The 20,270-nt window shown below is 38.3% G+C and overlaps 1 protein-coding gene across 7 annotated transcripts in view; it reads right to left on the bottom strand.

The window, feature by feature from the left end:
• Positions 1-20,270, bottom strand: part of VPS13B (vacuolar protein sorting 13 homolog B) — a 767,155-nt gene that overhangs the window by 215,175 nt on the left and 531,710 nt on the right. For all 7 annotated transcript variants that reach the window (XM_055431816.2, XM_055431817.2, XM_055431818.2 and 4 more), the window contains exon 34: positions 11,803-12,490. In XM_055431816.2, the coding sequence (XP_055287791.2) occupies positions 11,803-12,490 (688 nt within the window). The remainder of the gene's footprint in view (positions 1-11,802; positions 12,491-20,270) is intronic.

Below are 20,270 nucleotides of genomic sequence, written 5' to 3'. Positions count from 1 at the left end.
TTTGTCCATGAAATATCTCAGGCAAGAATACTGGTGGTGGTGGTTTAGTCACTAAGTTGTGTCTGACTCTTGCGACCTCATGGACTGTAGGCCACCAGGCTCCCCCGTCCCTTAGATTCTCCAGGCAAGAACACTGGAGTGGGCTGCCATTCCCTTCTAGAGGGGATCTTCCCAACTCAGGGATCGAAACCGCATCTCATGTGTCTCATGCATTGCAGGTGGGTTCTTTTACCTGCTAAGCCATCGGAGAAGCCCCATTCTCTGAGATACAACAATACAGAAATTAGACCAATTAATAACCCTACAGTGGACTCTGAATGTTCAAGTGAAAGGAAGTGGTGTACATCTCTCACTTTAAATAAAAAGCTAGAAATGATAAAGCTTAGTGAGGAAGGCACACTGAAAGTCCAGACAGGCCAAAAGCTAGGCTTCTTGGACCAGTTAGCCCAGTTGTGAATGCAAAGGAAAAGTTCTTGAGGAAAATTATAAGTGCTACTTCAGTGAACACATAATAAGAAAATAAAACAGCTTTATTGCTGATAGCAGAAAGTTTTAGTGGTCTGGATAGATGATCAAACTAGTCACAACACTTTCTTAACCCAAAGCTTAATCGAGAGAAAGGTCTTAATTCTCTTCAATTCTATAAAGGCTGAAGGTGATAAAGAAGCTGAAGAAGAAAAGTGTGAAGCTAGCAGAGGTTAGTTCATGAGATTTAAGGAAAGAGGCCAACTCTGTAACATAAAAGTACAAGGTAAAGCAGCAAATGCTAATTTAGAAGCTGTAGCAAGTTATCTAGAAGATCTGATACCAAGACCCAGAAGCTAAGATAATTAATGAAGGTGGCTACACAAAACAACAGATTTTCAATGTAGTCAAAACAGCCTTATATTGGAATAAGATGCCATCTAGGACTCTCATAGCTAAAGAGGAGAAGTCAATTTCTGGCTTCAAAGCTTCAAAGGCTGATTCTCTTATTAGTGGTCAGTGCAGCTGGTAACTTGAAGCCAATGCTCATTTACCAATCTGAAAATCCTAGAGCCTTTAGGAATTAAGCTAAACCTACTCTGTCAGTGCTTTATAAATGGAACAAAACCTGGATGACAGCACATCTGTTTACAACACGGTTTCCTGGATATTTTAAGCCCACTGTTGAGATCTATTGCTTAGGGAAGAAAAGATTCCTTTCAAAACATTTCCGCACATTGACAATGCACCTGGTTACCCAGGAGTTCTGATGGAGATGTACAATGAGATCAATGTTGTTTTCATGTCTCTAACAAAACAGCCATTCTGCAGCCCATAGATCAAGGAGTAATTTCAACTTTCAAGCTTTACTATTAAAAAAAATACATTTTGTGAAGCTATAACTGCCACAGATAGTGATTTCTCTGATGAATCTGGTAAAGTACATTAAAACCTCCTGGAAAGGGTACACCATTCTAGATGCCATAATGAACATTTGTGATTCGTGGGAAGAGGTCAAAATATCAGCAATGGGAAGAAGTTGATCCCAATTCTCATGAATGACTCTGAGGGGTTCAAGACTTCAGTGGAGAAAGTAACTGCAGATGTGGTGGAAACAGCAAGAGAACAAGAATTAGAAGCGAAGTCTTAATATGTGACTAAACTGATGCAATCTCATGATAAAACTTTAATGGATGAGGGATTTTTTCTTACGGATGAGCAAAAAAGTGATTTCTTGAGATGGAGATGCCATGAAGATTGTTGAAATGACAACAAAGGGCTTAGAATATTACATAAACTTAGTTATAACGTAGAGGCAGGTTTTGAGAGGATTAACTCCAGTTTTGGAAGAAGTTCTACATGGGTAAAATGCTGTCAAGCAGCACTGCATGCTACGGAGAAATCACTCATGAAATGAAGAGCTAGTCAACATGGCAAACTTCACTGTTATATTATTTTAAGATGCTGCCACAGCCACCCAAACCTTCAGTAATCACCATCCTGAACAACAAAGAGGCAAAACACTATACCTGTAAGAAGATTAGGACCCACTGAAGGTTCTGATGATGGTTAGCATTTTTAGCAGTGAAGTATTTTTAAAGTAAGGCATGTTCACTGTGTTTTAGATATATCACTATTGCACACTTTAGGGACCATACTACAGTGTGACATAATTTTTATATGCACTGGGAAACCAAAAAAGTTCTTGTGACTTGTGTTACTGCAATCATTTGTTTTATTGCAGTGGTTCTAGAACCAAAGTCACAATATCTCTGAGGTATGCCAATACCTATCTTAGAGAAAAGGAAATTAAAGCACCAAGAAGCTCAGTTATCTGCATGAAAGACCTCTGGCATTAGAGCCATGACTAAAGTCTAAGCTTCTGATTTCCATTCCCAAGCTCTTCACCATACATAAATCCTCCCACTGGCTGAGTCACTTCTTACTTAACTTTCTCACCACAACTCTCCCTGAATGACATACAAGAGTGCCTCACATTTAAAAGACCAACTTACTTGTTGAGTCCTGTCAAAGCAATAATTTCATTTCACATTACTGGCCAGCGAGAAATTTTCCTAGTAGATAAATTTTCAGATAAATGTTCAAGTTGTGATCATTATGACATTAAAGTCACAGGTTAATTCTAAGCCTTTCCAGGGATATTAGCAACACTGTTAATTCTAAAGAGACATGTAATTCAAGCCTTCTCTTAAACTCACAAGAACTAAATGAAATCAAGATATGATTTATGAGGTGTTACAAGCCAGTTTATGGTTTTCTAACTGTTGGTTTACTCAAATGTCTTTGGCACATTTTCTGCAGACCTACCCATGAAAGAGTAAAAAAGCCAATTATTATAACTGAAAATCTTCAAACTATACAATAGCTATAATTGAACTGAAATGATGTGAAGTTTTTTTTTTAGCCGATTATAACCACTGTTTTAAAATCAGCTTAAAGATACTAGCAGTGATGAAAAAAGCAACAACCTTAACTTTAACATTCACTGAGTTCTGTGCTACACACTTAGCTAAAAGCTTCATATAGATTGTTTAATCCTTACAGTAACCCCAGGAGGTTGCTACTAGTATATCCCCACATTAAAGATAAGGAACTGAAGTTTAGAGAGGTTAAATGACTTGCCCAAGGTTACACAGTTGTATGCAGCAGAGCTGGGATCAGAACTCAGAACTAACTAACTCCAAATCTTGACTGCTTAATAAATTATTCCATGTCTGCCTCTTAACTGAACCTAAAGTCATACCTATAATGTTATAAAACCTTACAATGAAGAAAGGGCCCATTATGAGAGGTATTATGACATGGATTTTACAGAAGAGGTGTGTTATTACCTGCTGAGTTTTACACAAGAGTTGTGTTATAAGCTGCTTTTTCAGTAGGATAAATTCTTTGTTGTTGTTTAGTCTCTCAGTCGTTTCCAACTCCTCATGACATCCTTCAACTGTAGCCCACTAGGCTCCTCTGACCATGGGATTTTCTAGGCAAGAACACTTGGAGTGGGTTGCCATTTCCACCCCCAGGGGATCTTTTTGACCAAGTGATCAAACCCGTATCTCCTGCCTGGCAGGCAGATTCTAAGCTACCTGGGAAGCCCTAAGATAAGTTCTAATCAACTGTAATTTCTGTATTTTAGTTTGGCTAATGCCTGAAAAATTACGTACGATAAAAAGGTTGCAAGAGGGTGAAAGTAATGTTTTCAAGCTACTTTGTTAGTTTCTAGCACCCATAAATGAGTAATAAGATCCTCGAATGACTGCATACTGAAGAAGTATAGTGGGGGTGGGGAGGAATAGTGAAGTTCCCTCAGAATGGTTCAAGTCCTTCACAATTGACCAGATGGCAGAGTCATTTCTTCAAAAACAAACAAAAAGCCCCAAACAAACAAGAAGAAAAATGACTTTTTGAGGCTGCCTTGGGCTGCATAGTCAAGATATGAGGCAATTTCCAATCTGGACTCCATTACCTTAAACAAAACAAATACCAACTTTTAAATATTTATAAACACAACTAATATGATTATGTTAAAACAACTACATACATCTTTATTTAAATGAGAATTGCCAATAATACAGCTGCTACATGTAAAGGTGCTGGCAGAAGATCTCATTTCTGTTAGAGGTTGCTCTAACTTAGAAGGGCATGGAGAAAGGCCATATTTTAATATTTTAAAAAGAAACCTGTGAACTCACAGATGTACTATCTACTTGGACTAGATGGGCAATCATTTGTAGATTATTAGTACCAATATTTATAAAAGAAATTTAATTTGATAATTTATACTTCAAATAAGAATTTTTTAAAAACTATGGAGAATAACACAAAACACTATATGTATACTTTCAGGTATAACTGGCATAATTTAAAACCTGGCAGACTACAGTCCATAGGGTTGAAAGAGATGGACATGACTGAAGCGACAGCATGCATGCCACTCAAGATCACTAAATTATGCAGAATGGGGATTATATTTTATTAATAACACTTTCAAAATCATAAGCAATTCTCATCACTCTTATTTCACTTCAGTTTTATCAAACAAACGCAGATACAGGTATACATGTAGATTCTATTTTATTCTGGCTGGCATCTCATATATAATTAGGTTTTTAAATATATATGTGCATAAAGTATATATGATACAGCCACATCCGCTGAGAAGGCAGACTGACAGAAGGAACAATGAGTTTTACAGCATTTCCTCTTTTAACTTGATTTTATAATATATGTAAGAATATCCCTAAGAAACACATTGAGAGAACACTATTACCACCCTTTGAGTATTGGGGTATGTTCTTTGCTTAATGGTGACATGGGCAGGATCAAGTTAATGCTGACAACTCCCTGGGAGAAGTTATTATTCACTACGATATATTTAACTGATCTGTGCTCATAGATGTAAAGATATTAAAGTATCACTTTTAGAGGAAATCCTGTATTAAGTTTCTCAGAAAACCATGCCTCTGCTAATGGACCAGAAAATATTTCCATTATCTTAAAATTGCAGGATTTCTGGTGCCAGCCAAAATTGGAATAAGCTTACTACAGTCCAATCCCCATGCTGCTTAAATTAACTCAAGAGAAAGGACAAAACACAAATACCTGACAACTATGAAAAGTAAACAAGAACAATACAGACTGGGGAGATGCGCAGACTGCAGCTATGATCCAACAGTGGTGAACTTTCCATTTGTGTTTCGTCTTCTTCCTTGTAACTCTGATTTGAGACTGAGTTCTAAGCTGTGGTGCACAGTGATGGCAGGAAGAGCCAAAAGTCCAACAGAAACCTCGTCTGGCAGATAAGGCCCATGTGGTTTTCAAGACTGTTGGGGAAACCAGCTGCTTTTTTTCTTTTTTTCTCTTCTGGTTTTCCCCCTAGAGTACGGTGCGTGTGTGTGAGTGTGTGAAGGAGTGCAGTGGCTGTGCTATGGTGGCAGTGACACAAGCATTTAAGATTTTATGGAGGTACTATGCTTCATGAGATACAGGTAAACATGCTTGAAATGAATGGAAATACAGAGGTTCTCAGAAGTGAAGAAGAAACTATAAAAAAATAATCAAATGGAAATATTACAACAGAAAAATCCAATAGAAATGATTTAATATGAAGAACAGAGAGGGGGAAAAAATGAACCATGAATGGAGTCTCAGGAATCTGAAGAATAATATAAAAAAGTTTAACTGTGGAGTCCTAAAAGGAGAGGAGAAAGATTGGTACAGAAAGAAATAATAGCTAAAAAGTTCCTAAATTTAATTTTAAAATATTAAAGAGTCAAGAAACTCAGAGAACCTCAAACAGGATAAATTTTTAAAAATCTAGACCAGAAACATCATATAATAAAACTCAGGAAATCAAAGGTTAAAAAAAAAAACAACTTAAAGACAGCTAGAGAAAACCAACACACTACATTTATGGAAGCAAGGGTTGGGATGATCATGCATTTCTCATAAGAAAGTAGAGAGGATAGAAGACAGTGGAACAATATCTCTGAAGAATAGAAAGAAATATCAACCTATAATTCTATATCTAGCAAAAATATCCTTCAGGAAAGAGAGGAAACAGGTACTCCCAGATAACAGAAAACTCTGAGAATTTGGTGCTAGCAGGTCTGCTCTCAAAGAAATGCTAAAGAAGTTCTTAATGTTGAAGGAAAATGCACCAGAGAAAAACTCAGAAATTTAGGAATGAAGGAAGATCTATGGACATGGTAAATACCTGGGAAATATTTATAAAATATACTAGTTTTTTCCTCTTTAGTTTTTTAAAGTATGTAAGATTACTGACACAAAGGTCAAAATCGTATCTGGTAGGATTTTCAGTAAGTGCAAAAGTAATATACATGATAACTATAACATAAATGGGGAAGGGGGAAGGGACCTTTATGATTATAAGATTTCTACATTTTCTTGAAGTGATAAAATATTACTACTAAATGTGCAAGATTAAGTATGAAAAGATGCTAACTCCCTGGGTGAAAAACTATGACAAAACTAGACAGTGTATTAAAAAGCAGAGACATCACTTTGCTAGCAAAGGTCTGTATAGTCAAATCTATGGTTTTTCCAGTAGTCACGTACAGATATGAGAGTTGGACCATAAAGAAAGCTGAGCACCGAAGAACTGATACTTTTGCACTGTGGTGCTGGAAAAGACTCTTGAGAATCCCTTGAACAGTAAGGAGATCAAACCAGTCAATCCTGAAAGAATCAACCCTGAATATTCATTGGAAGGACTGCTGCTGAAGCTGAAGCTCCAATACTTTGGCCACCTGATGCAAAGTCTGATACTCTAATGCTGGGAAGGATTGAAGGCAGGAGGAGGGGGATACAGAGGATGAGAAGGTTGGATGGCATCATCAACTTAATGGACATGAGTTTGAGCAAACTCCAGGACATAGTAAAGGACAGAGAAGCCTGGCAAGCTGCAGTCAATGGGGTCACAAAGAGTCAGAGACGACTTAGAGATTGAAAACTGAGCAAAAGACTGACTGTGAAAGATTAAATATGTATACTGGAAACCTCAGAGCAACCACAAATATTACAAAGAAACACAGACAAGAAGCAGGTAGGTAAATTAAACAGAATACTAAAAATTATTCTGAATTGTAGCTAGAGAGAAACCTTAGTGTTGTTTTTGTTTAGTCACTCAGTTGTGCTGTCCAACTCTTTGGTGAGCCCATAGACTGTAGCCTGCCAGGCTCCTCTGTCCATGGAATAGGAATATCTCAGGCAAGAATACTGGAGTGGGTTACTATTTCCTTCTCCAGGGGATCTTCCTGATCCAGCGATCCAACTTGCATCTCCTGCATTGCTAGGTGGATTGTTTACCACTGACCCACCAGGGAAACTCAGAGAAAAATTTATTACTATGGGGAAAAAAAAAAAAGAGTACTATTATTTCATTCCTCAAAATTCAAGTAATTTTCCTTAAATCATCCCATTCAAATGATACTAAGCTTTCCTTGGGGCTTCCCAAGATCATGCGGGCTTTTCTTGGGGCTTCCCAAGTCAATGATCAAGTGACTCATCATTTTTATGACCCTACTGAATAAGAGAATCAAAATCTGAGAGGATCAGGGCCTAGGATCAGGGCCTTACAGGTCTCCTGTATATGAATTTTTTGGTAACATTCTTATTGGTTCCCTCATTAATTAATGAACTAAGTAAAATCTCTGATATCTTCATTTTATATTTATATAAGAATTATGACTTTTTGAAAAATTATCCTCTGAACATGTTTTTAAAGAGTGAAACAAAATTCTTTGTGTACTTTAAATTCCATATGATTTCCATACAAAGGAACATTAGCACATGTATCACTGGTTTATGACTTTCACATAAAACAGTAAACAATTACAAGTTGTTGCATTATAAATTTTTAAAAATCAAATGTTTCTGTCTCTTAAAGAAGAAAACACATTATATCCATAACAACTTCAGGCATTTCTGAAATGCTAAAATTGGGCAATCACTGAAATTCACATATATGCTAAAACTGCTAAGGGCTGGCTGCCACTTGAGGTACCTTACTAAAAAAGGATTAATTTTAGTATTAAGAGAGAAAGCATGAACACTACAGAAAGACATAATATATTACTTCTTTAATTTTTAACTTACGATGCCTTTAACCTTTCCTTGACCTAATTTCTTAGAAAGTTGCCTGGTGACACCCTTTTTTGTCCTTCCAATTAAGATACTGTAAATAGTCCTTCACTTCAGAATCCAGGAATGCAACTGGTCACCTTTACCTTACTGCTTCTCTTCCCCATGAATGTTAATGTTATGGTTATTCATATTTTCCCTGTTTTCTTATCAACATGGTTACTATTTCAAGGCATCAAAAGAATCCTGGACATGGAACATTGCTTTCTTCGGGATAAAAAGTGCTACATGAAGTGTTTCTGGATAGCTAAATTAGTAACGGGACCTGGATAGTTCATTCAAGTGGACTAATTTAAAACAGAAATTCCTCACATCAGTTTTTGATAAATAACTTCATTAACATTTTTAAAATTTATGTATTTAAGTATTGAATAAACTAATGAATGGTCCCCTAAAATATCAAATATGCATATAAATATGCATCTTTAAAACAAATTGAAATATACTGTAATCTGATACAGTAGTGGTTTACAGATGTCAACTTTCTGAAGCCAAAGCTAGTTTACATATTTTTAGAAAGGTAAGTGTGGGGAGACAAATTCCAAATTACAGAATGAGAAAACTCTACACCTGGAATGAACCTTGTTGGTATCTATTATAATCATTATGTTTTATACAAAAGGAAGCAGAAACCCAAAGAAGTGAAATGCTTCGCTAAGACCCCTCTGCTAATAAATAGCAGGGCCAATTAAATTCCAGGCTTTCTACTTCGTAATTTCCTTCTCCAGGGGATCTTCCCGACCCTGGGATCGAAACCAGGTCTCCGGATTCTTTACCACTGAGCCACCTGGGAATCCCAGTAACCTTTCTACTATATATTAATAACTAAAACAGTAGCAGCAAATATTTGTGAGGGGGCAGTACTTGCATAGCCTGCAAAGTACTTTCATTAATGATCTCTTTTCAATTTCATAATCGCCCTATGAGATGGATGGGTACACGTTTCCTAAGTGAGAGTTAGAATTTTAGCTCAGGTTGTCAGAGTACCAAGAGAGGCTGTATTCTGTAGTCACATGGACACATATATACAAATTCACCAGTTAAAACAAAGAAAGAGAACCATTTGCATGGTCTGGAGAAGGACAGTGGAGGTTGACTGAAAACTGAGATTCATATTTTTCTCTCCACTCTAAGGATCCATACAGGATGAGAGATTGGACTCAGAAAGTCCAGAAAAATCTTGGTTTTGTATTTTGGCTCTGTTTATTTGTCATCTTAGAGAAGTTATTTCTCCAAACTTCAGTTTCTTTACATATGAGATGGGAACATATTTCTCACAGAGCTGTTAGGAGGATTAAATGAGATAATGCATTTAAAGCAGTTATTACAATGCCTGGCACAGACTGAGTACATAATCATTGCTATTCATTTTTTTTTAGCTGTTATATTTAACTACTTGTTTCTGACAAATTTCACTAAATTCATTTTAAGGAAATACGATGACTTATATTGATGACTCTATTTGGACAGTATAAATGTCCAAGGAGATGCTTTTTGTGTAAAGCAAGGTATCCACAAGAATATTGTATGAAGAAGGCTCCTTAAAAGGTAGGTAAGACTTTTCCTCCCACATGTAAATCTCCTATACTCAATCTGGTATATAACCTTCTAACTTCGTCTGCTGAACTGGGTTCCAGATTGGTCTATGCACAAGAAAGTTTTTTTTTTTTTTTAAGATACTTTATCATTTCAACCTAGGTACCTATTATAATTCCAATGTACACCTTTTCTATGAGCCCTGATAACTCTGCTGAACTCAGTTATCAATATCTTTTAGCAGAAGCTGCTGAAGCCACCCACCCATAAAGCAACTGCAGCTGAAAGCAGTTAGGAAGGGATGTGTAATGAACTTTTGTTCTCCCAGTTCTACCCCTAGTTTTTGCCAATGCTAAGCAGACACCCAAACAGGTATCAGGTCTGTAGGCGTGAGTCCTTGAATAATATAACATAAACCACCTCAGCACCTCTGTCATCTCCACTGAAGAGAAGTACCCATTATATTACAGGTGCTCAGTAAATGAAAGCATGTTTGAAGAAGGGAGGCAGTGGTTACTGATAAATGTTTAACACTGGCTCTCAGAGCAGGAGAGCTGATTGACAGCATTTGCCAATATCTGTTTTGTAAATACTCTCACTACGGTGATTTAAACTAGCAGTGGTTTAACAACTGCCTTTCAAAAGTTGTTAAAAATTTAACAATTAGCTCTTCTGAGCCAGTATGATCCAGCACAAGCACTAATGGAGAGATGGCTAGCAGGCAGTCTAGAAGGTAACCCTAGGCTATTGCTCCTTAGCAACTCGTCAGTTACCACTTTCTAAAGTCAAGGACTTGAACTAGTCCTCAGCAAGAGCCCAGGGCTCCTCTGACTTACTTCCTGGGGCCCCTATCTACTCTTCAGGAGCCTGCTGTATAAAACGACTCTCCTTAGCGCCAAGAACGAACCAGTCTGACTTCCAGAATGGACAAATTCTCCAAATGCCTTACTGCGGACGTTCATCTGCTAGATGGGACCACCCGAGAGCAATAAAATGCCTGAGTTATACCTGAGCTTGTGAGGGCCCTCTTCCAATACCAGATCTTAGATGATCCCGCTACCCTTTCTGGGAAGTCTTTCCTGCTGCTGCTGCTGCTGCTAAGTCGCTTCAGTCGTGTCTGACTCTGTGCGACCCCATAGATGTTAGCCCAACAGGCTCCCCCGTCCCTGGGATTTTCCAGGCAAGAACACAGGAGTGGGTTGCCATTTCCTTCTCCAATGCATGAAAGTGAAAGTGAAGTCGCTCAGTCGTGTCTGACTCTTAGCGATCCCATGGACTGCAGGCCACTAGGATCCTCCGTCCATGGGATTTTCCAGGCAAGAGTACTGGAGTGGGAGTCTTTCCTGACAAATCTCTAATTCTGCATTAACTCTGGGAAAAGGTCTCTGTACCTGGTCTGGCCCTGTTTTCATTAGCTATTACTTAACAGCACATATGTCTTAAATCTGTATCCCTGATCACTTTCCTAGTCTCAACATGCAACAAGCTTCAGACGTTCAATATAATTATTCTAATATACGGCACTCTCTGGTTATAGGCAGGCCTGGATGGGGCAACAAGAGGCAGTTGGCCGACACCCACTAATACATGTGCTTGCTGTAGATGTGTAAAATTGTTGTCATCTTACTTTGGTAATAAACCTTCTCAAATACATTTAATATCAAGCTGTTACAGTAAGATGATTATGGCAAAAGAATACCAAAACAATAAACTTCATTTTCTAAAGTTTTTCTTTTTTTAACCTTAGCAGCAGCATTGACATGGGAAGCAAACCTAAGGGCCATTAATACGAAAAAAACACTTTGCTTCCTAATCACTGGAAATTGTTAAGCATTTCAATAGCCCAGGGAGCCCAGGGAGCCCCTGTTACATTCAGCTCCTGGAAAAAAATTCAGAGGCACAGTAAGAACACCAAGGCTAAATCTTGTTACTTTTCAAACATTTACTTAAATGTGATTCAGCTGTGGGACGTGAACTTTACCTATTTACATATTCAGTAGAGAAAAGAAGTTTTGTCTGGTTTGCTAGCTGTTTCATGTTTGATCAATCTTAAAAATTTGGGAATAAAACTTAATATGTACTAGTGGTTATTAGCACCCTAGTAAATTTGAAGGCTCTTACCTGTACATTTGTAATCAGAGGCAACCCCTTTCAGCACAGCATCAAAAATGGATATTTCCACTCGTTGCTTCCTGTGGTGACAACTCAGAAGCAAAGAAGGTTGGGATACAATAAAGTACAAGAAAGGTTCTAGTTGCAAGTCACCGGTTCCTCTTCTTCCAGGCTGCCGAACAATAGTTATACCGAGCGCTTGTCTAGCGGATGACCTTGTGGATGCATGCAGACTTTCGAGAGAGATGACCCCTATTTTTTTCCCTGAAGGAAAAGATATGTTGCTGCTTAAGAGATCTTCTGCTGTTACCATGGAAATACATGCCTGGCTGGGCTTTGCGACATCTGAATCGACTTCTGCAAGGTTTAATGAACTCTTTCCTGTTTTTTCATTATCCTTTTGTTCTTGTGATTTCGATTTGGGTAAGGCCGTACAGGAATAGGTCATTAGTGAGATTCTACTTGCAGTAATAAATATGTCAAAAGGAATAAAATTTAGATTTTTTACAATTGACGACTGGCGTGAGGGACGGGCGATGCGGTGCTGACTGGTACCACTGTGCTGCTCTATCTGTACTATTCTGATTTTAACGCTGTCACTGCCAATTCCACTATCCTGGGCACCACTGTATCGAGATGAGCTATCAGCCATGCTTCCATCATATGTATCCATTTTTTTCTGTTCTTGCTTAGTGATCTGCAAGGAAAAATGATAAAATATTTTAAACTAATTATATTCCAAGTGTTACTATGTAAATATTATAAAAACATTAAAACTGGGCCTAGTATAAGAGTAGGTGGAGAAGGAAATGGCAACCCACTCCAGTGTTCTTGCTTGGAGAATCCCAGGGACGGGGGAGCCTGGTGGGCTGCCTTCTATGGGGTCGCACAGAGTCGGACACGACTGAAGTGACTTAGCAGTAGCAGTAGCAGTATAAGAGTAATCATAAAAATAAAGTAGGTGCCCTTTCAAGAAATTATGCATATTACAATGCCAAGGCAATCCTTGAGAAAAACATCACATGTGTATTTCTATCATTAAGAGATACAGGAATTCTCTGGCAGGCCAGTGGTCAGAACTTGGTGCTTTCACTGCTGAAGGTGAGGGGATGAGGGTTCAATCCTGGTTGGGGAACTAAGATCCCAAGAGCCATGTGGCTCAGCCGAAAGAAAAAATAAAATAAAATATACTTTTCAATGTCAGACTTTACTTTCTTTGGACTAACACAAAGTTGTGTGTGTGTGTGTGTGTGTGTGTGTGTTTGTGTGATAATATGCCTCAGTTAGTATCCTTTATGGCGATTTTCCATAGTATAATAAACTGTTTCTGAATCATGATTACTATCGGTTGAAATTAATTCTAGGCAGGAGTAGCTTATACTGTTTATCATTGTAAAACTGATTTACAGGATTTTGGATAGTAGGAGAGGGAAAAGTCAGTAGTCCTACATTATGAAAGACAAAAGTAAACCAAAATAAATGTGTGCCATTCAAAATGATATTTATTTTCCTTTACTACAATAGGACTTGAAACAAGGATAAATGTAAGTGATCAAGCAAAATGTAAGTAATTAGAACCCTTGAATGTGGATTTTCCCTTTGTGTACTAAATGTATCCGTACTTTCTCAAATACTTCCACCAACAACTGCCTATGTAGAGAACAAAGAACAATGTGGTGGTAGCAGCAGTTATGACTATTTTGTCAGCACAACTGCAAGACCTTCAGTTTGATTCTTTGGTTCCCTTTTCTTAGTCTCCCAACCATTAATTAATTTCTAATACACTATTGAGTCCTGGAGAAGGCAATGGCAAGCCACTCCAGTACTCTTGCCTAGAAAATCCCATGGATGGAGGAGCCTGGTAGGCTGCAGTCCGTGGGGTCGCTAAGGGTCGGACACGACTGAGCGACTTCACTTTCACTTTTCAGTTTCACACATTGGAGAAGGAAATGGCAGCCCACTCCAGTGTTCTTGCCTGGAGAATCCCAGGGACGGGGGAGCCTGGTGGGCTTCCGTCTATGGGGTCGCACAGAGTCGGACACGACTGAAGTGACTTAGCAGTAGCATTGAGTCCTAGATACTCACTTGCTTTTTCACTGAAGTAATTCAGATTCATTAAAGAACTCATTAAAGAACTTGGGCTTCCCTGGTGGTTCAGCTGGAAAAGAATCCACTTGCAATGCGGGAGACCTGGGTTTGATCCCTGGGTTGGGAAGATCCCCTGGAAAGGAAATGGGCAACCCACTCCAGTATTCTGGCCTAGAGAATTCCATGGACTGTATAGTCCATGGGGTTGCAAAGAGTTGGACGTGACTGAGTGATTTTCACTAAAGACTGAAGAACTTGTGGAAAATCTGAGAGAAAACCAAAATCCTCCCAACTCTGTTCTTACTACCAGATGCTTTACTGTCTGAGCCACCAGGGAAGTCTTTTTTACTGGAGTGGGTAGCCTTTCCCTTCCCCAGGGCATCTTCCCAACCGAGGGAACTAACCCAGATCTCCTGCATTGAAGGTGGATTGTTTACCAGCTGAACCACAAGGGAAGCCCCTTCTTACTACCAAACACAACCATTGGCAATCTTTTAGTGTATTTCCTTTTGTCTTTTTTCCCTACTTGTGCATAGGTTCTCCTCACCCCGACCCTTTCAGTTCAGTTCACTCACGCAGTCGTGTCTGACTCTTTGCGACCCCATGAATCACAGCACGCCAGGCCTCTCTGGCCATCATCAACTCCCGGAGTTCACTCAAACTCATGTCCATCGAGTCGGTGATGCCATCCAGCCATCTCGTTCTCTGTCGTCCCCATCTCCTCCTGCCCCCAATCCCTCCCAGCATCAGAGTCTTTTCCAATGAGTCAACTTGTCGCATGAGGTGGCCAAAGTATTGGAGTTTCAGCTTTAGCATCAGTCCTTCCAATGAACACCCAGGACTGATCTCCTTTAGAATGGACTGGTGGGATCTCCTTGCAGTCCAAGGGACTCTCAAGAGTCTTCTCCAGCACCACAGTTCAAAAGCATCAATTCTTCGGCGATCAGCCTTCTTCACAGCCCAACTCTCACATCCATACACGACCACGGGAAAAACATAGCCTTGACTAGACGGACCTTGGTTGGCAAAGTAATGTCTCTGCTTTTTACTGTGCTATCTAGGTTGGTCATAACTTTCCTTCCAAGGAGTAAATCCCAAAGAAAGGCAATGCCAAAGAATGCTCGAACTACCACACAATTGTACTCATCTCACATGCTAGTAAAGTCATGCTCAAAATTTTCCAAGCCAGGCTTCAGCTATATGTGAACTGTGAACTTCCAGATGTTCAAGCAGGTTTTAGAAAAGGAAGAGGAACCAGAGATCAAATTGCCAACATCCACTGGATCATGGAGAAAGCAAGAGAGTTCCAGAGAAACATCTATTTCTGCTTCATTGACTATGTCAAAGCCTCTGACTGTGTGGATCACAATAAACTGTGGAACATTCTGAAAGAGATGGGAATCCCAGACCACCTGACCTGCCTCTTGAGAAACCTGTATGCAGGTCAGGAAGCAACAGTCAGAACTGGACATGGAACAACAGGCTGGTTCCAAATAGGAAAAGGAGTACATCAAGGTTGTATATTGTCACCCTGCTTATTTAACTTCTATGCAGAGTACGTCATGAGGAACGCTGGGCTGGAAGAAACACAAGCAGGAACCAAGATTGCCGGGAGAAATATCAATAACCTCAGATATGCAGATGACACCACCCTTATGGCAGAAAGTGAAGAGGAACTCAAAAGCCTCTTGATGAAAGTGAAAGAGGAGAGTGAAAAGGTTGGCTTGAAGTTCAACATTCAGAAAACAAAGATCATGGCATCTGGTCCCATCACTTCATGGGAAATAGATGGGGAAACAGTGGAAACAGTGTCAGACTTTATTTTTTGGGGCTCCAAAAAACCCCTACCCTTTAGGGTTATAATAATACTGGAGAGACAAACTGGTAATGCAATTTTTAACATATTAATATACTCTACATAAATGTCATTTTTAAAAAGCTGCATAATATTTCATTCAGTGCTAGGAGCAATTTGTTCAACTATTCCCATATAGCTGGATAATTAGGTATTCAATTTTTGTGAACAAACATCTAAATAAGATTTTCTTAAGATAGGATCCTAGAAGTAGAATTACTAGGTAAATGGTATGAAAAATTTTAAGGTTATCAAATTTTGCCAGCACCTTTCCAAAAAGGGTGCACTAATCTGTATTCCCTTTTCACTTTCATGCATTGGAGAAGGAAATGGCAACCCACTCCAGTGTTCTTGCTTGTAGAATCCCAGGGACGGGGGAGCCTGGTAGGCTGCCGTCTATGGGGTCACACAGAGTCGAACACGACTTAAGTGACTTAGCAGCAATCTGTATTCCCATCAGCAGTGAAAAAATATTCCCCACATTACTGGGTAATGAGCTTCATTTTGTAGGCTCTTCCTTAATTTGGTCAATATAGTATCACTTTTCTACATTATAAGTTGCTTGTGAAATGTTAAACGACAGTTAATTCAAGACAATGATTTCATTAAAAATTTTCAAATACTTTTTTGTTAACATTTTAATTTTGTGGAGGAGGGCACAATGTTATTAAAAAAATATAGTATTTGAAACAAAAATAGCTAATCCCTTTTCTCTGAAGACACCCCGTTCTTTTAAACCCTTCTCTATGTACCATGCTGCTTCCCTGCCTAGAGCCTCTTCTGAAACTGCTGTAGCATGCTAACACTTAGCTCTCCATGAAGACTCAGAACAATGACACCTGGCTGGGAGTTGCGCTTTTAACTCTTTTTCTTCTCGGTGTTCCTAGTACTTAACTCATACTTCTATTTGTGTTGCTGTTCTGACTTAGTCGCTTAGTTGTGTCTGACTCTTTGCAACTCCATGGACTCCAGCATACCAGGCTTCCCATTCCTTCACTTTAGGATTTATTATTTTCTACTAGATCTATTATTTTCTACTAGCATATTCTAGAGTAGTCTAGAATATTCGGTGTTGGCAGATTCAGATAGTGTTAAAACAACCTAAAGGTCTTGGAGTCAGACAGAAGCAGGGTTAAGTGCAACACTTTCTGATTGTGTGCTATTGGATAAATTACAATCCTAAGAATACATAATCTCATCTGTAAAATGGGAATAATAAACCGGACCTCAAGGGGTTAGTATAAGGATTCAGTGAATTAATGTACCTAAAGAGGCCAGTGCAGTGCCTGGCATATAGTAGATACCCACTAATGGGCAGCTGTCATGTTTCGGTCTTTTTTTGCCAGTTGAAGGACTGCTGGAAGGCCTGTGCCATATTGTTTTGTTTCTATCACCAAGGACTATCTCATCAGTGACTAGTTCTGATACAATATTAAATGAAAAAAAATTGCTCTGAAGACAATAAATATTTAACTGTTAATATGTAATATATGTGTACACTGTACTCTTTAAGGTCTGTCCGGATATATTCATGAACTTTCCTTATCGGCATCCTCCATGCTGTGTGCTGGTCACACTTCAAGCAGTCCTCTGTCTCTGCCAGAAGCTCGTACTCACACTGGGGACACTAACACCCAACCGACAAAGTTGTTGCAGGATTATAGGAGCTAATGTACTGACCACATGTAGTAGGCATTCAATAAAAGGTAAGTTAGAAAAAAGAAGTCACCTTCCTTATGAAGACTTTCTCATCCTTTCTAGATGGTGCTTGTATTTTCAGCTTCTATGCTTTCATAACAAACTAACGTTTTCATAGCACTTTTCAAACACTGGTTTGTCTCAAAGATTGGGAGCAATGAAGATAAGAAATCAGATACCACTGAGTATGTTTACTAGGGCTTTCCAGGTGGCTCAGTGGGTAAAGAATTTGCCTTCAATGCAAGAGATGCAGGCAGACACAGGTTCGATCCCCGGGTTGGGAAGATCCCCTGGAGGAGGACATGGCAACCTGCTCCAGTATTTCTTGCCTGGAAAATTCCATGGGCAGAGGAGCCTAGTAGGCTACAGTCCATGGGGTCTTAAAGCGTAAGACATGACTAAGCACGCACACACCATATCACACCAAACATTGGCAGCATATTACATACATTTTCTTTACTAACTGTTACAACCCTTTAAGGGGGTACTGTTATCCCATTTTACAGCTGAGGAAACTGAGGCTGAAAGAGATTAATCAATAGGTCCAAGGTCAGACAGTTAGTAGGCAATGAGGAGAGAACACCATTAGTATTTGCAGCATTCAATACATTGCTTTAAACAATGTTAAAGTTCAAGAAATGTGTGCTGACCAAACAAATTAATGAACATATTTAATTTTAAAATTCAGTAAAATAAAAATACAACAATTATCAAGGGGATAATTAAATTGGAAAGATTTTAGTTACCTATTATAAAAATGTCAAATATACCTCCAAATCTAGTATGAGCTAGGAATTCTCAAATAATATGTGAAAAGATAATAAAATCATTTACATAAGTAATCTAAGATTTACTGTGCAAACTAAATATATCGGTGTACAGCATAATTGTAAAAAGTCCTCTAAGTTGCATACGAAACTCAAATCAAGAACTCAACTGTTTTTATTCTCAGGAAAGGCAATCATAATCAACTACATGAGTCTATATCTTCTATGCACAGAGTGTTATATTTTCTTCTCCTGATGTACAGATTTGCATTTAAAAATCTAGCTTCTCTTTCTTTAAAGTGTTCCCTATCAATGTTAACATGATAAAACAAGCCATTTACAGGTAAAGGTAAATAAATGTAGTGTCCACCCCTATTACCTGTTGAGATTGCCATGTTAGACTCTAGCGAATATAACTGGCATGATCTTGCAATATAAATTACCAGCAGGGGCAGGATGGCAGCTATCAGCTCAGGTCACACAGGTTACTGAACAGAAGTCAGATGGTAACTAATTCTAGTCACTACTGAGCAGAATGGAATTTGAACCAATGATCCAGAGATGAAAGACTCTGATTCTCACTGGAAGGAAAAAAAAGTACAACTTTCCCAGTATTAGAAGACTAAATTCTTAAAAATGGGTTAAAGCCAAGATTTCCTTCATTTGTCTAAGTTTCCACACTATTATGCAGAACTGAAATAAATAAGCTGATGATTTTGAGACATATTTAAAAATACATAGGTTTGTCACCAGTCCACTGCAGATTTATCTATTATATTGAAGACCATCTGGCCTATCAAGGAAGTTTTATAATTAATTATGTGTGCTCAGCTCGAAACTTGGGCATCAATTTACTATTCCTTTGTGGAGAAAGAAAAGTTCACAATGTAATAACTCTGAAAATAACTTTTCCTTTATTATTGTCCAAGGGGAGTAATAATTTAAGTTGTCAAAAATAGCAATATCTGCATGCTGTTAGTGAGTGCAGCAGAAAACATGTATCTCTGGGCAGTGCTATTACATCAGCTCTCCCACTCTTTACCTAACTCATTTAAAATGAACAATAAAAGTTTTCTTTAATTAGCTACTGGTGTGCATTAACATGATCATGATTAAACCATAAAAACCAACTGTACATTACTCTGGTCCCCTCTTCCATATGTTTTGAATTATTCTGTTTGAAAATGTACTTTGCGTCCCTTTTAAAAGTTCGACCTTCTGCTTTCAGAGAATTAAATGCATATTACTGCAGAGAAGAAGATAATGTTTCAGACCTCCAGGCATATATTAAACACACTGGCAGCACTTGAGACAAAATGCTTTACTTATTAGATACTTCCTATTCTAAACAGTGTCATCAAAGGCTAAAAACAAAATCCATATAAAAGCTGCACAATGCTTCCACACAGAACCTGTGCCAAAATCCCTGTACTTTCCAACTAATGAGGAAAGGATGTGTACTCTTAACATATGAATGTAAGATTTTCCAAGCATTCACTTTAGGAAACTGGGCTATTGATTCCATATGGGTTATGTTAAATGAAACTCTATTGGTAAAATAACCTTTAAGATATCTGGCATGATAACTATAATTAAACAATATTCAAAAGACTAAAACAAAAGGGAATTTGGTTCCACAATGGCTAATTAAAATAAAATGAAAAAACACAGCATGCCATCTATCAAGATAAATTGTTATTGTTTAAGAACTATTTAAATACTGTTAAAATATACTTTCAGATAAAATCTGAAAGAGCTGGAAAAATATTTGTGGCTTAAAAATGGATAGTTTGGTGAAGAAAAAAATATAGGACTCTGAAATTTTATGCAGAGATAACAGCTTTAAAGCTTTGAGCACAACCAGATGGTACTTAAATCAGAGGAATTCTCGTTTCACTATCAATGGGTTTCAATATGGGAAGGTTTTCAATAGCTAGGGAAACATGTCAAGTTGATAGTTTACTTCTTAGATCATTTCAGCGCATCTCCCCATCCTTTCACAGCTATACGTGGTACAGTTATTAGCCATCATGGAAAAGGTGCTGAAAGCTGACTAGTAGCGAGGGGAA

The sequence above is a fragment of the Moschus berezovskii genome, chromosome 16 (genome assembly GCF_049115385.1).
Source record: "Moschus berezovskii isolate FMDL1 chromosome 16, NW_MosBer_1.0, whole genome shotgun sequence".
NCBI classification, from domain to species: Eukaryota; Metazoa; Chordata; class Mammalia; order Artiodactyla; family Moschidae; genus Moschus; species Moschus berezovskii.
Note: the sequence above shows the minus strand (reverse complement) of the source record. Positions and strands in the feature narration are given on the sequence as shown.